We start from the raw sequence: 20,293 nt of genomic DNA, 5'->3' as shown, positions 1-20,293 counted from the left end.
AGCACATTCCTGAGGGTATTTATTTTTAGCCTAATGTCTTTCATACCAAACAAGGTATTAATATTTTACGAAACTAAGCAATGAGAATAAGGAATGTGGAATTTAACTTGCAGGGCTAGACTAAAGTAGAAGTAATAACATGTTATAGAATTTTAATTTTCCTCTAAACATACATGAACCTGATAGTAAACCTTTCAAGTCACAAAAATGATGATTCACAAAAGTCACTACCTTTTAAATTATTCTTTTTATTTCAGTAGTGCACTCTTAAAATGTATTCTAATATCCTAAACTGACCTTTCACAGTTTCCAGAAATGTTTTCAAGCTATCCCCAAACATCATTACCATAAACATTTGGATGTGCCAGGACTCAGACCTTAGATTTCCTGGAGATCACTCATGTCATAGACACATCTCTAACTATTAACTTTATCTATACATTGACACCTTCTAGGCCAAAATGCCCATGTGACATCCTCATAGATGTCAAAATGTTTAATTTTGACATCTATCTGAAACTGAACCACTAATTCTCCCTATTAGAGTCAATGACATCACAATTTTTACAATTACCAGATCATATCCTTGGAATCATCCCTGACATCTCATTTCACACATTTTGAAAGTATAGAATCTGGACATGTTTCACCAGCACTCACTCTTCCCAACCTGAACCAAACCACTTTCTTCTCTCACCTTGACGATGCTGACAGATTAAACTACACTCCCTTCATCCCAATCTATCCCTCACCACATACAACCTAATGTCAACACAGTGCTCAGAGTGACTCTTTACAGTCAGAAATCTGCTCTTTTCATTTCCCCATTATAGAAGTCCTTTCATTACATTTTTGGGGAAAAAAATCGGAGTTCTTATTAATGGATGATTTATTTGGAAGTAGATCTTTTTTAGTTCTTAAATGACACCAGGTAAACCATCAAAGTCCCAGGAAACTTTTTCAATTTTTGGTCAATAATCTATGAATCAGTCACTGAGGAATAAACTGGGAAAGATAAACTTACAAGCTCTGAGAAAGTTGTGAGCCATCTTGCCATGTCCATGGGTACTGAGCTCCTTTTCTAGATAATCCAATCCAATAATTGTATTTCAGCTTTAGTTGAATGAAGTTCTGTGGGAAAAGTAAAATTTCTAGTATCACTAATAATATCAATGATAACATTTTGTCTACATATCTATGTATGTAACATACCTAACATATGTCTACATATCAGTACCTTTGGTACTGTTTTTTTAGAAAACAGTACGACTTTATTAAATTTAGAACTCCTTTTCGTCAAATACCACCTTAAAATATGCTAAAACAAACCTTTTATTTGTAAATATGCACAGTAATTTAGTTTAAGGAATAAACAAAGAAATCTTATGGCTCAATAAGAATAAAATTGCCCAGTATGGGGGAAAATCAAGAATAAATGTTTCACATAAATAAAACATGGGAACAAGCCAGTTTCCTAGAGGTCAGAACATGCAAAACAAAGTTCTAAGGCGCTCTTTTAAAACTAGTCGATTGGCAAACACAAGAAGAATGACAAGAGAAGTTTTGTAGAGATCAAAGAAATATATTTAAAACCCTTGCTGAAATCATATTGGAAAAAGAATTATTTTTTAATAATTAGAATTATTTTTTAAACTAAGGAGGACACATGAAAACAGTCTTGCAAAAAAGACATGTTTAAGAATTTTTAATGAAAACCAACTCAGTTTAAGAAAAGCTAGAGAAAATAACCCACATTTCCATTACCTAGAGAAATGGATAAAAGTGTATCCATATTATGTAATTTTATTTACTTTTTTTTTTGTTGTGCTAGGTGGGGGTACATTATGGCATTTATAAAAGTTCTTACAGTGTATCAAATATTGCATACTTGAACTCACCTCCTCCACTCTTCTCCTTTATCTCCCCCTGCCCCCAATCCTCCTTCCTGGAATAGTTTCAGCAGGTATCATTTTTCCATGTGCATACATGTGTACACAGTATTTGCACCATATTTACCCTCCTACACCTTTTCCCTACCACCTCCCCCCTCCCACTGGTACAATCCATCCCTCTGAGCAGGACCTGTTTGCTATCCTGTTTTCTGATTTTGTAGGAAAAAAAGTGACATTTTTGCTTGTTTAAGATAGTTACACAGGGAGTTTCCTTGTGACATTTTCAAATATATATGTATTATAACCTGAATTGGCTCATCTCCTCTATTTCTCTTCTTTCTACCTTAGTCCTTTTTTTATGGTGGTTTCAACTAGTTTAAAAAGTCTGTATTCATTCTTGTATAAATGGATAAAAGTGTGCCCATTTTGTGTAATTTTATATAGCAGTGAAAATTAAGGAACTATAAAACAAGTTTTATAACAGGTTGTTCAATTTATTCACTATGTAAATGAGCAAATTAATTAAATCTCTTAAGCATTTTCCTTATTTGCAAAATAAGGAATCAGCCTACTCATCTGAAGATTTTTCATGCTAAAATAATGCTTGTAAAGGTCTAATATATTGCAAACAGCCAGGTATTGATGATTATTTGCAGTCATTATTCCAAATGGCATGTCCTATTCACTACAAATTGTTTCTTTAGTTTTTATCTTTTCTTATTGTTGTGCTGGGTAGGGGGACATTGTGGTATTTACAAAGGTTCTTACAGTATGTCAAATATATCATACTTTAAATCACTCTTTGTAAAACAATAAATTAATTTTTTTCCTAAAGCAATGTACTAATTCTCTCTCTCTGCAATTTGACTTATGACAAATTATAAAAAGATATAAAATACACTTTATAATTTTTAGGTCTCTAAAGAAGCACTTAAATCTAAATTATATATTGGTTAATTCATTCATTTAGTTTTTTGCTGGATGCTAGAATATGCATAAATATCTGAAAGGCAATCTGTTTTGAAATGTTAGTGTTCCTAAGTCACTGCTTGGCCTATATTCTTCATTTGTAAAGAAGGAAAACACTGAAAATCCGAAGTTATTAGAGTAACTCTACTAGAAGGCAGAGTGGGGCTGAGGCAAGAGATCACCAAGTAGCTTGGAGAAGCTTGGATTGGGAGTGATTGGTATGTCCCTTATTTTGATTGTGTTGGTGTTTTCACAGGTATACACACATCAAAACTTCTTAAATTTCATGTGAAACTATGTTAATTATATCACAATAAAACTATTAAATTTTTTTAAAATTCTGCTTTACAACAGTCTGTCATAGGGTTTGTTGTGCTTACATGTATTCAAATTAGCTACTAACAATATGGATGTCATCAAAGGAGGCAATGGAAAGGAAACAGCTTTTGCTTTAATTAAGGGCAAACATTTCAAGAAATTCTGAAGAAGCTATATTAATACATGAACATGTAGTGATGATTTCGGTATAGCAGGTTTCATTAAAATTCTGAAGTACAGAACTTCCAGTGTCAGGAATAACACTGGAATAAACAGACTTAGAAATCACAAGGAAGAATATGAATTATAAAAAATACGTCAATGTTCACAAAGTAGAACACAATTCCAATCATTTAGGAATTGATTTACAATAACTGACATTCAAACCAATATAGTTACTCAAAACTTATATTTTGACTCTTGTATTTCTTTGAGGAAACTATTTTTATAAAATAAAGACTACATAAATTGTCAAAGACAAGTGTATTTCACTAGTCCTTCATAAGACACTATTAAAGATAACATTGCTAAAAAATTATTATAAATGGAATACATTGCCTAAATTGAATCATTGGAAATAAATCCAGAATATGTTATATTGACATTTTGTTCCCAAACTTTAGAAATGATGGCAAGTGTAATAAAATTTCTGTCATTCTAGATCATGAAATAAAAAATTATTCATTTCTTTATTTATTTTTCATCCTATCCTTTCTCATAGCTGATTATAGTAAAAGATTCAAATTTCCAAACAGTGATTGTGAACAACAGAGCAGCTCTTTTAGACTAGCCATATAATCAAAGACAGTTTTTGTAGGCTTACAGTAGCAGCAAAAGGCTAAATCCTGAACATTGTATTTTATATCAAAAAGTGATGATGCAACACAGGTAATAAAACACTGAAAATAATTACTTATCAAGTCTATGTTTCTTGGCTTAACAATGGTTCTTCCAGACCCCTTTTATCCCAGTGTCCCTTCCTCCAATGGAAAGTCTGTGCTGGTATGTACAAGTGCATCCACCAAATGGGCCAAATAATATTGGAAGAAAGCACAAATGATTATCCAATTCAGATTGTTCAAACTTCTCATAAACCACTTACTCACATTTAATGCAGTGAACATACCTGTTCCTCTTTATTATCAATCTTAATAAGACTAGAGCCCAGGTCTTTGCATAATTTGTCACTGTCTTCCCATGTATGCTCTTTTTCTGAAAAATAGTAGCATTTTTCTCCACAGCAGGACCATTTTCCTTGACATGCACCATAGCCTTTTTCTTAAAAATAAAAGCCACCATTATTCTCAGAGCCATTAGAAGAAGTGTACTTTCATGTTTTTGATTGCTTGGTTTAGATTGAATGAGCAGACAATAGCTAATTTCCTTGGATCTCAAAAGTTTGTATGTTGAGAATAGTTTTAAAGTTTCTGCTAACTTTTAAAGAAAAGAATATTGTGGATACAAACACTGTCTCTGACATAGTGAAGGACATCATTACGATTGCACTGAAAAAATCTTGATTTCTCAAGAATAAGCAACTGCACCAATGTTAAGTTGTACTTCCTGCAAGAAAAAATCCATTAAAATGCTTATATAGGAATGACATTAATCACAAAGGTTCTGAATTAGGGAAAAATGCATCAATGTGCATAAATGACTCAATCAAATCAATATGACAATATTAATGAGACATCTTTAGTGAAAGCTAAATGTTTAACTATAATAAAGAAAATGGATTCAATGAGGAAAGATGAACAAATCTAAAATTCTACCAAAGTTCAATGTAAACTTGTAAAATTACATTTCAAAATGGAATAGAGGATAAATTTCATTTAGACAACTGAAGCAGGCTCTGGGAAGAATCACAGAAAACCTTCAGGTAGTATCTCCCCTATGGAATGCAGCTACCAACTCAAACTAATGGTTAAGCTAAAGTTCTTAAAATCATTGCATAGTCTGACTCCTCCCACTCCCACCCGATCCCCATCCCCCAAAATATAGACGTTTGAAACAAAATACTAGAAACCAAAAAAATTTTTTCAGCTATTTTTTTAAGTATTTAGTGCATACCCATAGTAGGTGGTAACACTGAATCATCTTCTGGTGAGGATATATTGTTTTCTTTTGTGTCTCTCTCACATATCTTGTTTTCAATCCACACTATGAAATTAAGATCACAAATGGCTTTTAATGGATCACTTTACTATGATCACTTACTGAAATTCTAAATAACAAAGTGAACAGTGTTTCTAAGTGGTTAGAATAATAGAGAAATATTTTTGAAGTACTATAACAATAAATGGATTTCCAAATACAACTATTTATTACTTGCAATACACTACTTTTAAAAGCGAGGGTCAGAGGGAAAGGGAGGAAGTGGGGGGAAGGGGGAAGAAATGACCCAAACATTGTATGCACATATGAATAAAATAAATATAATTAATTAATTAATTAAAAAAGAAAAAAGCATATAAAATAGTAATTCACATTTACAAAACAGAAAATACCAACTGAAAAGAACAAGATGCTAACTGGTTTTCATGGTCTCTATCCCAAACAGTGATTCAAAGCTTATGGTTCCATTTAACATTTGTACTTAGAATTAGAGATTTTCCTTTATATTTATGTTTATAATGCATCATAACAGATGAATGAGGAAAGAGTTCATTTAAGGTGCAAAAGAAAGTTAAAATTCTCTGAAACACAATCTCTTCTACAAATTTAAGAATAAAGAAAACAAAACAGGCAAAGTATGTAACTTTTTATAAAGCCCATCAAGAATTTCAACAGAGTTTTTTCATTTCTAATTCTGTTCCTACTTAAAAATATTTGGTAAAATTAACTGTCTACTGGTAAAACAACAAAAAAATGTTAATACTAATTGCATAGTCCCCTTAATGTCTTCAAATACAGTAAATGTAACTCTTGCTCCAACTAAGAAATCCCCTTCAGTTACCATATTTTGTACCTGATTTTAAAAGACATACCAAATACTTCTGGTTTCTAAGTAGTACCATTTTCTGTGATCCTTTTCTTAATGCCTACTCAAGTCCAAATAGTGTGGCATACCAGTCCTAATTTTAGAATAATATGTAATCATCTTATACCATACTCTTTATGCATATCTGTGATCTAATAAAGCCAGATCTGGAACACTTTACACTCCCTATCATATCTCCTTCTCCCAAGTTTCTGAAACTGAGATGACAAAAAGTGACAAAATTGTAAAAATGTAGATTACTGCTGCTCAGTACTTGCAATTTTGGCCTCCTGATGCTTATCACCAGGTGTCTTACACTGACCATAAAGAAATAGGAGGCAAAATAAACCTACCCCATATACACCTTCATCTAGGTCTGTACCTGGTCTATGTTGTGAATGGAGAGACATGATGGAGAAAAACTTGGCTTCCATCATCATTTAGCCTTCAGCAGATATAACATACTTACTGACATCCACCCATTCTTCAATTTTCAATAGCTATTTCAAGTACTCAATCATTTCCTAAATTGCCCTCTGTACTGCCTTGATTTTCCTCAGAAGATGGCCTCATCTGCTACTTCATATAGAAATAGTGACTCTCCGGCATAAATACCCTGACTTTCTTCTTTGTTCTCCTAAAAACAAAGGTATGTATCCATTGTTTTAAAAAGAAAAAAAATTGCTCCAAGTGAACAAGTGTAACCCTCCCAAACCTAGTGAGTAGCCTTGGTTCTCACCATATCCAGCTGCTCTATTTCTCTTCTGTTTCTCTCTAATGTTTCTACTCTTTTGCATCTGATAATCTTAAGCCATCCTTTCCCCCAAAACTACCTGTTATTTCTTTTTCCTGCCCTTAATAACAGAGTTATCTATTTTTAACCTTAGGTTCCCCATTTCAGGTTAAGATTATTTATATATATTCAAGTATAAGACAATTTCAACATTGCTAGAAGAACTTTAATTATTTAGCTATTCTATTTGTTTGTTGTTATCCAAAACTGTAGCTAGTATCTTAACTATTTCATTCCTCTATATATTTCATTCCATTGCATTCTCCTACCTCTCCAAACAAACAAAATCTTATGGTAAGAGTTCACTTAATTCATTTAAAGATTTTATTGTTTCTTTGCTCCTTAGAATTGTTCCTCTTATTTTGTATCTTTAAGACTTTAACCCTGAAAACATATGTTGTGTTACTTGAAAAAAATATTAGTTATTCACTCTCACTTCATATTATCATGGTAATGATAATATGGTTTTTGCATACCACTATAGTTCACTTTTTATTGCTGCAAAAATTCCACTCTGTGAATACATCCCAGAGAGTTCATTTACTCTCCCATTGGTTTTGTGATATGTAGTATTGTGAATAGCACTGCCGAGAACCCTCCTGTACATGTGTGATGTTGTGACTATACAAGTATTTCTCTGGGTTATACTAAGCATTAGAATTGCTGAGTTACATTCAGCTTTAAAGAGTTGTGCCAATTTGTGCTTCCTACAGCAACATATAATATCATGCAGATCTACAACACTTGGTAATAATTTTGTACCACCTGCATTTTAAAAATAATTTTCTATTCGCTGTCTAGTTCCTAATCTTCCAATAAGATTTAGCCATTGTAGTCTGGGTTTTGACCGTACCATCATTCTTCTGAATCTATACTGGCAAAAAATGTTAGTGAACTTTCCCTTGTCAAATATAATAATGATATTTCAGCCATTATATTACTTCAGTGTTGGAGCTAGCAGTGGGGCCTTGCCTGTGTCAGTTGGCATCTGGCCTTGTGAGAAAGCTCCAAGGAACTGAGGCAAAAGTCTCAGGACCAGACCTTGCCTGTGTGATCTGGTATCTGGCCTTGTGAGAAAGCCAGATGTCCAGAAAAACAATATTCAAGATTTCCAGATGGCCTTGTGTCCTTCAGATGTAAATAAAAAAGTTATGCTGACCATGTGCTTCTCCTGCTTCTCTGTTCCCGTTTTAAAGGAGACATAACAAAGAGTTAATTTTAACTGTGCTTCCCTGTTACACGTAATACTTGGCATGCTTTTTCTGACCAAATGTTCTCTGTGTAAAAGGAGTTTATAAAAGCAGTAGGATTCTTCATTAAAGTGGCTATTGAGCAGGACTCAGTAGTCCCCTCATCTTTTCGGCTCTGGTCACCCAGGTTCCCCCATAAAGGGTAACACTTCAGCTATTGACTATTTTTAGCCTACTCTCCATGATACCATACTGTTTTAGATTAGCTCCTATTTGTCTAGTCAACAACAAATTTCCACAAATTTCATCTGTTGTTAAATGTTTCTGCACCTTAAGGACCATCATCCTGATCCCCTATCTTTTAACATAATATACCACTCCCTGTTTTTACAAGGCTTGTTTGTAATCTGTCTCCTCCTTTCCTCTATCATGTGTTCAAATACTTGTTGAATTAATTGATGGAGCCAGAATTTTTATCTTTACTCTAGGTATGTCTCTTGATCCCCATAAATTGATAAATTTATGAGCATGCTGATGTTCTGTGCTTCTAACCAACAACTCACTCTGGAGACACAAACCAATTGAAACTTTTGTGGTCATGTCCACTAGTATGCCATAAACACCTAAATATTCACCACTATCAACATGCACAGACACACACAAATAAACCACAGCTTAATATTCTTCTCATGGTTTCTGTAACATTGATACAATTATATCCACTAGAGTATGTAAGTCTGATATGAAATGCAATCATGATTCCTTCCTCTCCCTTACCCTTCAATCAAATGCATATCCTGCAAATCTCTATCTTAAATTCCCCATTCCCTACTCTTAATTACTTAATTCATGATATTAATTTGGACAGTTATTGTCACAAACTCTGAAATAATCTCCTTAGTCTGATAATTTCTACCTGTCCATTGCTAAATGTGAATTACTATCTACAATGAGGAATTTTTTTGCTGCAGGATGTCATATGCCTCCATCTGACCTCTTCATGCCATAATTATAGCAGTAATATTTTATTTTTAAAAGACTTAAAAAAGTCTTCCTTTTTCAGCTGAGCTCATTGAAAGCTGTTTTTTTTTCCTTTGAATTTCTATGTCTTTGGGTTTTTGCATGATAGAAGATAAACAAAGTTATTTATCAAAGGAAAGAACCAAATAATTTAGAACAGTCAAGAAAAAGATATTGAACGTACTGTAGAGTATATATTTTTAAAACTGATGGAAAACTTATTAATACTGACAGGTAGCATTGCATTCATAGAACAAACAAGCCAGATTTATTCTCATCAAGATAAGGAATCTAATAGTCAAACTCAGATTCTTCCAATTGACTGGTCATAGGTAAACTACTTCATACAAAAAAATTATTACTTATGCATATACATATAAACCATATTGTACTTTTATCCATTATATTCTTGTGTAATCACAGCAATATACTGTTTTATGTGGCATAAATACTAATAGCAAAACAATAATACCTTCATCATCACTAATTTCATTGTCAGCACCATAAAAACTTTATAGTTTACAAAGTTCAGCAGAAGTTCAGCAGTCATTTTATTTCTTATCACAGTTTGTTGATCCCACAGGAAATACATAGACCTCATACTCACTTTTATACCCAAAGCCTGCAATTGCCAGCAGGAGAAGTAAACATATTATTTCTAGGGTTACTGTGACAATGTGCCATGGAAATTCTGCATAAAATCAAAAGGAAGAATATATAATAAGTATGACAAAAACCTCAGAATTAGAGCAAAATTAATATTCTGGTGTTTAAGATGAAAATCAGTTTACTCTGATCACACCTCATTATTACACATAACTATCCTTCACAATATGAAGAGCCAGAATTATATTAAATAGACATGAACATTATTATTATAATAGCCATCTTTTTCATAGTTGAAAATTATTTTCATGAAAAATAGCCTTACCTCTCCTTTTCTGATCTTGATGTCTTTTTTCTTTCTGTTTCTTTGTATTTGGAAATTTCAGATCTGTATACATCACTTTTTCCTCACTCATTTCGGAGGTCTGCAGACAAGAAAAGGAACAATCTTTACTATTGCATCAGAAAGCATAATTAGTGCAGTTAAAAGTAGGACATTCATCATGAAGTGATGGAGAAAGCTGAATGAGTAATCAACATGATGGTCTGGAAAAGTGAATTAAAGTTACCATTTATCTGGGAATAACAGAAAAAAATTTAAAAATTTTTTTCTTTGTGATACTGTAGAATGGACATCCTACCAAATTGAGTTATGGTCTATGATACCTTACAGATAAGGTATACCAAACTTATAGACAATATTTTAAAGTAATTTTATTGGCTGACAAAACTTGGAAATTATTATATGTTATCCACAATTGTCTAGATGTATATCTTTGTTGATGAACCACACCTAAATTGTTAGTGCCTACATTGGTTTCAATGACAATGTAAATATGATCCTGAGCCACCTCCTTTATCAAGGTGACACTTCAATGCAACACACCTCCCAAACTGCTGTGTTGCTTTATACCAGGTGAGTCCCTTCTGTAGCCCATCTCATTAACCTTACAGTCTTTGAATGTCATGAACTCTGACTTGGACTGTGAGAAAAACTAAATCATGATATTCAAGGCAAAATGCTTAATGAAGTAACTAACTGAGCTGGGCACTACTTGTAATTCTAACAAAACTATATAGTGATGGGATTCTTTTTTATTTTATACATGAGAAAAATTGCACCTCACAAAATATAAATGATTTTCTCAAGTCAGAAGCCAATTCATGGTAGTCTTTAGATCACATCAGGATATATGTAAATCCAAAAATATAATTCTTCACCTATATTTAATTTGCATAAATAATATTTCCACAAAAAATGTAAAACAATCTCTCCATCAGAAAAGTAATTTAAAAGATTCTGAATCAATTAAATGCTTTACTTTTTCTCACTTAACTAGTGACACTAAGGAAAGGTTAAATACATTCTCTCTTGCAACACAGGAGTGGACATTTGCAGAATGTGATGTAGAGTCTGCTCTGAAACAAGGTGGGCAGTAGCAGTTAGCTGTACTAAGAAGGTGTGAGCAGCATAAATTCATAATCTTTCCATATTTCACATCTCACAAAACAACTTCAGTTCAAGATTTTTGAAAAAAAACTTGTACTTGAATCTAGGAGGCAGTTCTAGCCCTTGTTGTTACAAATTAATTCTATGAGCCAAGTGTGGGAGCAAATACCTGAAATCCCTACACTCAGGAGACTAAGGTAGGAGAATTGAGAGTTTAGGTCAGCCTGGTCTCTCTCCCAAAGATTTAATATTTTATGCCCTTAAGAAAATAACTTTTCTAATTCCCTCAGAAAAATAGTGAGAGATTAGACAAATCATCTTAAATGTAATTTTTGACTCTTAAGTTTTATGTTAAAATAATACTGAAGTAAAATCAAGATGTTTACATGTGGTGATGAATAAATTTGACTTTCAGTTTGTAAGAGATTATATTAAGGCATTTGTGTTTTTATTTTCTGGTTCAAATTTCTCATCATTTTACTATGTGATGTAATTAGTATACATTACATAATATATAATAAGTCTTAATTTTACTCAGTGAGTAATTAAATAAAGCACACTGCTATTCTAAAAATGTGTATTATTTTGTCATCAAACCAGGACTGAAAGGATGTGATCATTCTTTTAATTGAGCTGGGAATTTTAAAAATCAGTCTTTTGCCTATATTGATTTGAGTTATCATAGCTTCCATAATTATTGATTCCCTAACATCCATTCTCTTCCATATTCAGAGCTTGGGACATATGTGATTGTCCATCTCTCCTTGGTAGTAGATGAATGAGCCCCATGGTGGTGGGCAGAGAGATGGAAGGCAAATGCAGTTCTTGGCATTATTACACCATGGGCATGGCCAGCCCTACCTAAGGACTTCATGCTCTTTATTAATTACAGTTCAAGTTCATGTAATGATGTAGCTTATCCAAAATACACTAAGAAATAAAAAGCATACATATATATGTATATATATATGCATGTATATTCACACACGAACAAATATGCATATATGTATTTTCATAGAATATTGCAGTTCTACCCTTTCTTGAAATATAGTTAAAAATGGGCTAAATTTTCATTAAATTATGACATGCCTATACTTTAATTTAATGGTATAAAAATTTCTGAAGTTTATAATAACACGAAGTGAAGTTATATTGCTATTATAATTGCATTGTAATCCTAATTTTCAATCTGTTTTTACTAAAAAACTTTCAATTCTATCATATTCATAAAAATAAAAAAACAAATTTTGCACATGAATTGTCTACTATTCCCTATTCAATAATTTCTAGATATTTGAACAAATTGTACTCTTATACTTAGTGACTTTATTGAAGATGGAAAGAATAAAACCAAGGTGTCTAACCCTCAAATCTAAAATGGAATTACATTATGATTCTCATTTTATAGCTTCTCCAATAGAAAATATTACAGAAAAGAAAAAGCCACAAGAACTCTTCCAATGAAAGGAAATTTTAATGGCAGAATTGAATAGTAGTGTTCCAAGTAGGCATCAAAGAAAAATATTGTGAAATGAGAAAGTTAACAAACATATCAGTAAAAATGTACATGTGAGGTTTGGGTTTTCTCAGATTGCACAGTTATTATGCCTATTGGAAAATTTTGAAATTTTGGTAGTGCAGGTACTTTGCAATTCTTTTACATGTGAGTAATGACAGTATTTCAAAACATTCTTCTTGCATGTATTATTACACTATTTGGTATCTTGTTTCATATACATGTATACTATGGCATTTTTAATCAGTGTCATATATAGTCTCAAATTTTTCAACACTCTTTGATAATAAAAATGGAAAAGGAAATAAACTATAACAGAAAACTAAAGTTAATTGAAAACATTTAAAGAAATGTAAACACAACTACACACATAAATTTTTTCTGTTCTATAATAAAATAACTACAAATACTTAAAATAAAAATATTTCTTAATTATTGCATCACAAAAAGTTGATAAGAATTAATGACAATATTTTACATGATATAAATATTTCACCCTGATTTTATATTGCTATTGGTTGCATAATTAGCAGCAGTGATTCAGGAAAGAAAGATGGGTAAAGAGGATTAAGGATTTTCATATCCTTTGAATCATAACTCTTAAAATTTTCTTCATACTAAAGCAGCAAGCTCAATTAAGGCAAAACTAAGGATTTTTTAAAAAATGCAATAGGCACTAGGATATCTCTTATTGGTACAGCACTTGCCTAGCATGCAAGGCCCTGGGACATTGTTCATAATTGTATGGTATTGTTACCATTTATATTAAAATAGAAAAATTAATTCATAAGAATAAAGCAAAAGAAACATGAAATGGTTATTTATGAAATGTATTATTATGGGATAAATTTGTATTTATTCTTATACCTTATTCCCACATTTTTTCTCAAATACGTAGATTATCTATTTTATTTAATATGATTCTTCCCAAATAGCTCATTCATGACATATGGGCTATTTACCTCTCCACTCTTCTCCATCATTTAGCAGAGTGCATGATATATGGTGAAGTGCTTAATAACAAGCTGAAGTGAAGGATATTCCTTTGCTTTCTGAGTGTTATCCTGTGAATTAACTTCTAGTACATGATATTCTTAAAAATGAATAAAAGGTTCTTCCTGGAAGTAGTGGTTAGGGAAGAGAATAAGGGGAGTTGGGGGGAAGAGATGGCCCAAACAATGTATACACATATGAATAAACAATAAAAAATGAATAAAAGGCATTTAATCAATGAATCACAAGGATGAAAATAATTTAGAATATTTAGGTGCATTCTAAGATAATTAACACAAAATAAATCACTAAGGAAAAATGTGACATTCACCGACTTAAGAGGATAAAGAATCTTACCCAAAATAATACATCCAAGTAAGTTTGTAGACAGAATCAATATACTTTTAATGGGCAGATTTGATTGTTGGATTTTTATAATATCTTAATGTTTAGTATTTAATTCCTTTGTAATTTGAAGAAGTTTGAGTTGAATAATCATCAAATAATGGCACAACATATTTTTTCAATAAACATAATAATACTAAATTATAAGGTAAATCTTATTTAAGCTCATGTGTTTTGTTAGCTAACTGCTTTTTGTTTAGTTACTTTCCCTATAAAATATCTGCATGTGTAAATAATGTGAAAAAAAATTTTAAATATAATGCTTGATTTCTTTTGATAGAAAAATTATATTAGCAAAGTATTCAAACTTTATTAAATCTAACTCCAAGGTAAGGTAATAATCATGTTGATTATTCCTTGCTAACCAATTGGGCAGCACCCATCATGATGAGGAAAAAAACTACATATTTAACAATATATAAAATGGAAATTGTATTCCCCTGACCATCTGAGAGCTTAAAAAAATAATTTTCTTCATGGTAAGTATTTTTGACCCATTCTGATTCAGATCCTTTCCAGTTTTCACTTCTAGAAAAACATTAGATATTAATATGAACCCTAAGGTCAATTTCTCTCCTCCAAAAACTCAAAACTCTTTCAATATTCTACACAGCTTCCATATGCAAATCCCATACTATCCCTCTCTCCCTGCCAGCAGAACAGTGGAGTCTCAGGTTCCACATCCATAGCGGCTGACATTACCTGGTCAATGCTTTGAGATTTCACCAGCTGGAGAACAAGCGTGATCTGGAAACTTGCTAAGATGTGCTGGTTCTGCTGATCTTTCACCACTGTTTTGATATGGGAGGGACTTGGTACTTATGACTAGCCCACAGATAACATCAGAAGAGCAAGCTGGTGATCATATGGCATTTATTACTGACACATAGAAAAATTCCACTTTAGTCAACACCACATTTTGTCTACTCTGTGTCAGATAAGAGTTAATGAGAATTGCAAGGATAAATTTGGGAGGGAGGCATTCTGTGGATTAATGAAAGTGAGAGCTTTAGTGGTAATTATAAAGTTTTTTGGGGAAAAGGATCATCTCAGAATTTCATGAATGTAGGAAATAGTAAACAACAAATATTTTAAAAGTACAAAAAATAAAAAGAGAAACACCTGTACTTGCCATATTTACACATTTGTATAGGATAGAGATAAATCTGCAATTATATCTTATCATGGTAAAAATAGATAAATGCTAAAATGCAGAAAGTGTAGCCCTATATTTTTAACAACCATTCTAAATTATTTGGTGATTTATAGTACACAAAAAATACACTAACAGCTGACTGATTTAAAAATAGCCTTTTTCCACTCTCTGTGTTCTCTTTAACTTATCAGAAGAAAGGCTTTCTCTGTAGACAATAATAATATAGAAGCAGAGGTGGAAAGACTTACAAGGTTGAATGGATTTAAATGTAGCACTGTTTTAAGCATCAAAGTCATCATCATTTCTTTCACTAATTGCAACCACAGTGTGTCAAAGCATTTTAATACTATTTTAATTCAGTGGCCTGCTATAAATTCTATTCAACTCTAAAAGTGGATGCCAAACAGTAAAAATTTTTTTTTTATATCTGCACGGCTGAAGGACTCCCAAATGCACTGATATTCTAAACTTCTTAGAAATGTGTAGCGGTCACAGTCAATGGCCACCTCTATGTCAGATATATCATTTGGATTTTTTTCAAAAGCCCCTTTCCATGAAGTGAGAGTCCTTCCCTCCTCATGCTTAAAACAAAGTTGTTGTACTCCCTTCTAAATCTGGTGGAAAAGATAGGTTCTCTAACTTTTTCTCTTCTAAGCTTACCTTTGCCTTGTCTGGTTTCTTTGCTTATGACTACCTTGATCGTTTTCATGGAGGTTTCTGACATAAATGTAATAAGAAAAGTTCTAGAAATTCTTCAGACAGCAATGCTTTCTCTGGAGGATAAGCATTAGTTTTTAGGGTCAAGAATGAGGACCTTCCAGCTCATAGGTGTTAATTACTTTGCTTGGCTGCTCAACACCTTTGTCTATGGCACCTAATTAAGACTCCTCACTTTTAAAATGTATCATTTACAAGAAACATGTTTCACAACATTCTTAAATGCTATGAACCAAGTGGCAAATTGATTCTAAAACTTAGCATATACAATACTTGCAGTAGTACATTTTTCTGTTCTTTTGAAGTTTTATAGACATATTTGTCATGATTTAATATTATCAAAATAGCTGATATATATATATACATATATGTATATATATATATGTGTGTGTATATATTTGGGGCAAACCACCAAAGACAGGTAATTATTGGCGATTTTAGTCCTTGGAGCTTTAATAATAAACTCTATTTGTTAAATAAAATAAACATAAGGTTTTAAAACATCTAGCAAATTATATAGACTAATTTTTATTACCAATATTTATAGAAAGGGAAAATATAAAATATTATTATCATAATATAGATAGTTCATGTCCATTTACTTTTGAGAATTTTAACTTTATAATTTTTGAGTGATTGGTTGTTTTTAAAGAACTTTTTCACCAAAGCTCTTTCCTGTCCTTCAAACACCCACACACTTTTGCACTCAAAAAATATCTTTGTATTTTAGTGCTTTTCAGAATGTTTCCTTTACTTCTTTTCTACCTCAACTTTTACTTATGTTTTATGATCCACTGAAACGCCATTTGTGTTTTAGGCTCTATTAAAGAAAAAAAGCTAAAATGACCTTGAATGAAAGAATGATAAGGTAGTAGAAATGAAAATATAAATGGAAGTTTATTTAATAAAAAAATAAAGAGAGAGATGGGGAAATGCTCACAGTAACATGTGTGATCAGAAGCTAATGGAATGATAGTAGCATATCACTAAGTTAATGTGAATTTTATAACAGGAGTACATAAATTTTTAAATAATTTTAAAAAACCCAAGGCCTAAATAAACAGAATTTTAATTTTCACTTTTTTTACATTATGTATTTCTTATGTATGGCTGGTTTGCCTTCTTGTTTTTTGTTTTAACATTAGCAAATGTTAAGTTATGGTTATATTAAAGCATAAAGAACAGAGGTAAAGATTTAAATAGAAAATAAGCAGGAATTCACATAAACAAAGAAAAGAAAAGAGATGAAGGGATTTAGTTGGCCTTATTTCTGATTCTTAGAATAATTGCACGTCCAATTTTTGCTCAATAATTGACATTTCAGGGGGAGGTGGCACAAACAATGTATACACATGTGAGTAAATGTAAAAACAATAAAATTTAAAAAAAATAACTGACGTATTATTATATTCAATCTCAAAACTAATTGGGGCCATGTCTGTTACAGTTTTGCCGTTTGTGACTAAAGACATAGGACTTCTCAAATCACTGCTTCTATTTGAATTTTTCTTACCATACCTTCTAAAGGAAAGTAATAGTTCAGTACAGCTGTCAGCAGAAACAGAACTATAATAAAAAGTTAGAGTTGTTCTTCTCATACTTTTTGTTGTTATGCTATTTTCTCATCATATTTTGTTTTTACTGAAAGAGACCCTCTGTACACAATCTTCTTCTCACAGTGGCCTCTTGGTGGAAACATTCAGCCCTCTGGAGTATTTAGGCGAGAAGAGCAAAAGTTCATGGAAACAAACAGCAATTTTTTTCCCTAATGGTTACAGAATGTAGGAGTGAGTAATGCTGCTTCCATTCCCACCCCATTATTCTTGGATCTGTGAATCCTGCATATGAGAGAAACAACCCTATATGTAGATTGAACACTGATTCTAGAGAGCCTTGTCCCAGCCCTGCAAGTGCTTGTGCTGGAACTGAGCCTATAAAAGGGCCAGTCCACCATTAGATTAAGCCAGCTATTGCAGGATGGTGTGAGACATCGTAAGACCAAGAAGTCAATAACATGGAATCATTGTTGCCTTTTTGTGCTATGAAATGAGTTCCTTGGTAAGAAGGACTCATGTGGAAATCATAAAGGTGGGTAAGAGAAGCGGTGCTGTGTGGAAATCATGACAGCAGATAAGCCATCCTTTGAGTCCACAAATAGTGCTGTGCAAAAGAATTGATCTGTCTTACATTTCTTCAAAAATATTTTCAGTTTATTTTAATTAGTTTTTAGTGATTCTGTCATACAGGTTAATATGCATATTAAATGTTTTCTTTGTGGTTCTGGATTCATGCTTTACTTAAGAAGGTCTTTTATTCATAGTAGTTAAAGTTTTCTTGTTTTAGGAAATTTTTAATTTTTGGAATAGGTGAGGGTTTCTGTATGTGAACTGGAATAATATTCTTTCTCAGTTGCTTGGATGTGAATTCATATTAAATGTACTATAGCATTTACATCTTATAATGCTTATATATAAAAATCAATAATTTAATATATATTTCAAATATTTGAATCAGAAACAATGTGTAGCAGTAATTATATTTTTTACAAACAAGTCAGCAGTAACTCCTACCTAAAGTTACCAAAGGTACAAGATTAATTTATTATTGTTATTTCTTAAACATAAAAAAATCCCAAAATGTTTTTGATGAATCCAGATGGATCACTTTCTATAATCACAGAAAACAAATATAATAAATAATCAATGAGTAAACAAAGCAGTCATTCACAGAGAAATGTTTGACAAACAACAGAGAACATGGTCTGTCTAAAAAGTAACATTGAGAGTATTAAACAACTGTAAAAGAACATTTTTACCTATTAAAAATAATGATACCAAATGTTAATAGGGATTGAGAAAATGTAAACAGATAAATATGAATGCTGATTGAGAGCATATGTAGAAGGTAAATATTTATATCATTAAGAATTTTAAAAAAGATGCATGTTATATGACAGAAATTTTGTTTCTTCTAGACTTCTATCTTACAGAAATATCTAATATGTTCACAGAGATATGTGGCAAAAAGATTAATGTATCATTATTTTTAGCAAATGCAAGAAAAAATCATGAAAAGATACCAACAAAATTCCTAGTAGCTTCAACAGTAGAGCAAAGGAGAGTTAAAGATGGGGTTGTAGTATTGGTTTTTATTCAATGTGCTTCTGTATTCATTTTATTTTTTGACTATTAATTATATTATTTGTGAACATTCTTAAATCATGAAAGTGATGAAATGGGAATCACAGAAATGAGGCTTGTTTTACCTGCAGGTACTAATATACTTCTTAGAGAAAGATATGCACATAAACAGTCATGTCATAATCCTTCCTGGCTTCAGAATGCACATCCTTTGAATATCAATGCAAAAATAGCTTGAATGTTTTGCTCTTTTCTTCACAAAATATATTGACAATATAATAATAATGCAAAGATATCTATCTATTATGGAGGAAAAAAGAATGTCATTAATTTCTGGCTAGATGTATGGCTCAAGCAGTTCTTTTTCTTTTCCTTTCTTCTCCTTACCCCCTTGCTGGGGATTTAAACCCAGGGCATTATGCATGGTAGGCAAACACTAGATCACTGATCTACATCTCTTGGCCCTCAACTTATTTTCAAATTACTGCCCGATACCACATATTTGTGTAATGGAGTATATTTTGCTAGATAGTGAAGAATTAAAGATAAATAACTCTTAGTACTAATTTGATTTAGATCATGGGATATTAAAACCCCAAATTTCTAGATACCCTGTATACATCTGCAAGTCTTCAAAAATTCATTATTCTCCATATTAAGTATTTTTGAAACTTATTAAGCAACAGCCAAGTATTACATGTTGTATGCTGTGGTAAACAAACAATGGGAAACAGTATACCCTGGAAACAGAGTGAGATCTTAAGTGATGTTAGCCAAGTTCAGAAAGCCAAAGGCCACATATTCTCTCTCATATGTGGAATATAGGCCAAATACAAGCAATATCATATATACATATAAATATATACTGAACATGTTCCCAAAAGTGAACTGGTAAAGGAAACCAAGGGAGGAGGAAAAAAAGAAAAGATGGAGAAAAATAATGAAATACATATACATCATATCTGTGTACGAGCAAAATACAATGCAACACACTGAGAAATAATGAAAAACACAAGGTGGGGGAAAGGTTGAGGAATTTCAGTGGAGGGAAGTTAGATTGACTTAAGCACAATACATTTACAGGTAAAGTACAAAAGCAAAAGTCCCACTGAACAATGAAAAGACACCTAAACAATGAAGGATAGAAT

At 31.9% G+C, this 20,293-nt stretch overlaps 1 protein-coding gene and 1 non-coding gene across 2 annotated transcripts; one reads left to right on the top strand and one right to left on the bottom strand.

Annotated features, from left to right (window-relative positions):
- Positions 1-369: 369 nt before the first annotated feature.
- On the bottom strand, positions 370-14,910 carry LOC109674996 (C-type lectin domain family 7 member A-like). Its single transcript, XM_074075313.1, has 6 exons — positions 14,835-14,910; positions 10,094-10,193; positions 9,770-9,853; positions 5,250-5,339; positions 4,306-4,457; positions 370-1,131 (listed from the first exon to the last, which is right to left on the bottom strand). The coding sequence occupies exons 2-6, from the start codon at positions 10,182-10,184 to the stop codon at positions 1,021-1,023; spliced, it is 528 nt and encodes a 175-aa protein (XP_073931414.1). The 5' UTR covers positions 10,185-10,193; positions 14,835-14,910; the 3' UTR covers positions 370-1,020.
- Positions 6,444-6,571, top strand: LOC141424527 (small nucleolar RNA SNORA51). The gene has a single exon (XR_012449438.1). It is a non-coding gene; the product is annotated as a small nucleolar RNA SNORA51 (small nucleolar RNA).
- Positions 14,911-20,293: the final 5,383 nt, after the last annotated feature.

Source organism: Castor canadensis, chromosome 6, assembly GCF_047511655.1.
Source record: "Castor canadensis chromosome 6, mCasCan1.hap1v2, whole genome shotgun sequence".
Lineage (NCBI taxonomy): Eukaryota > Metazoa > Chordata > Mammalia > Rodentia > Castoridae > Castor > Castor canadensis.
This window is presented reverse-complemented; position numbering and strand designations above follow the sequence as displayed.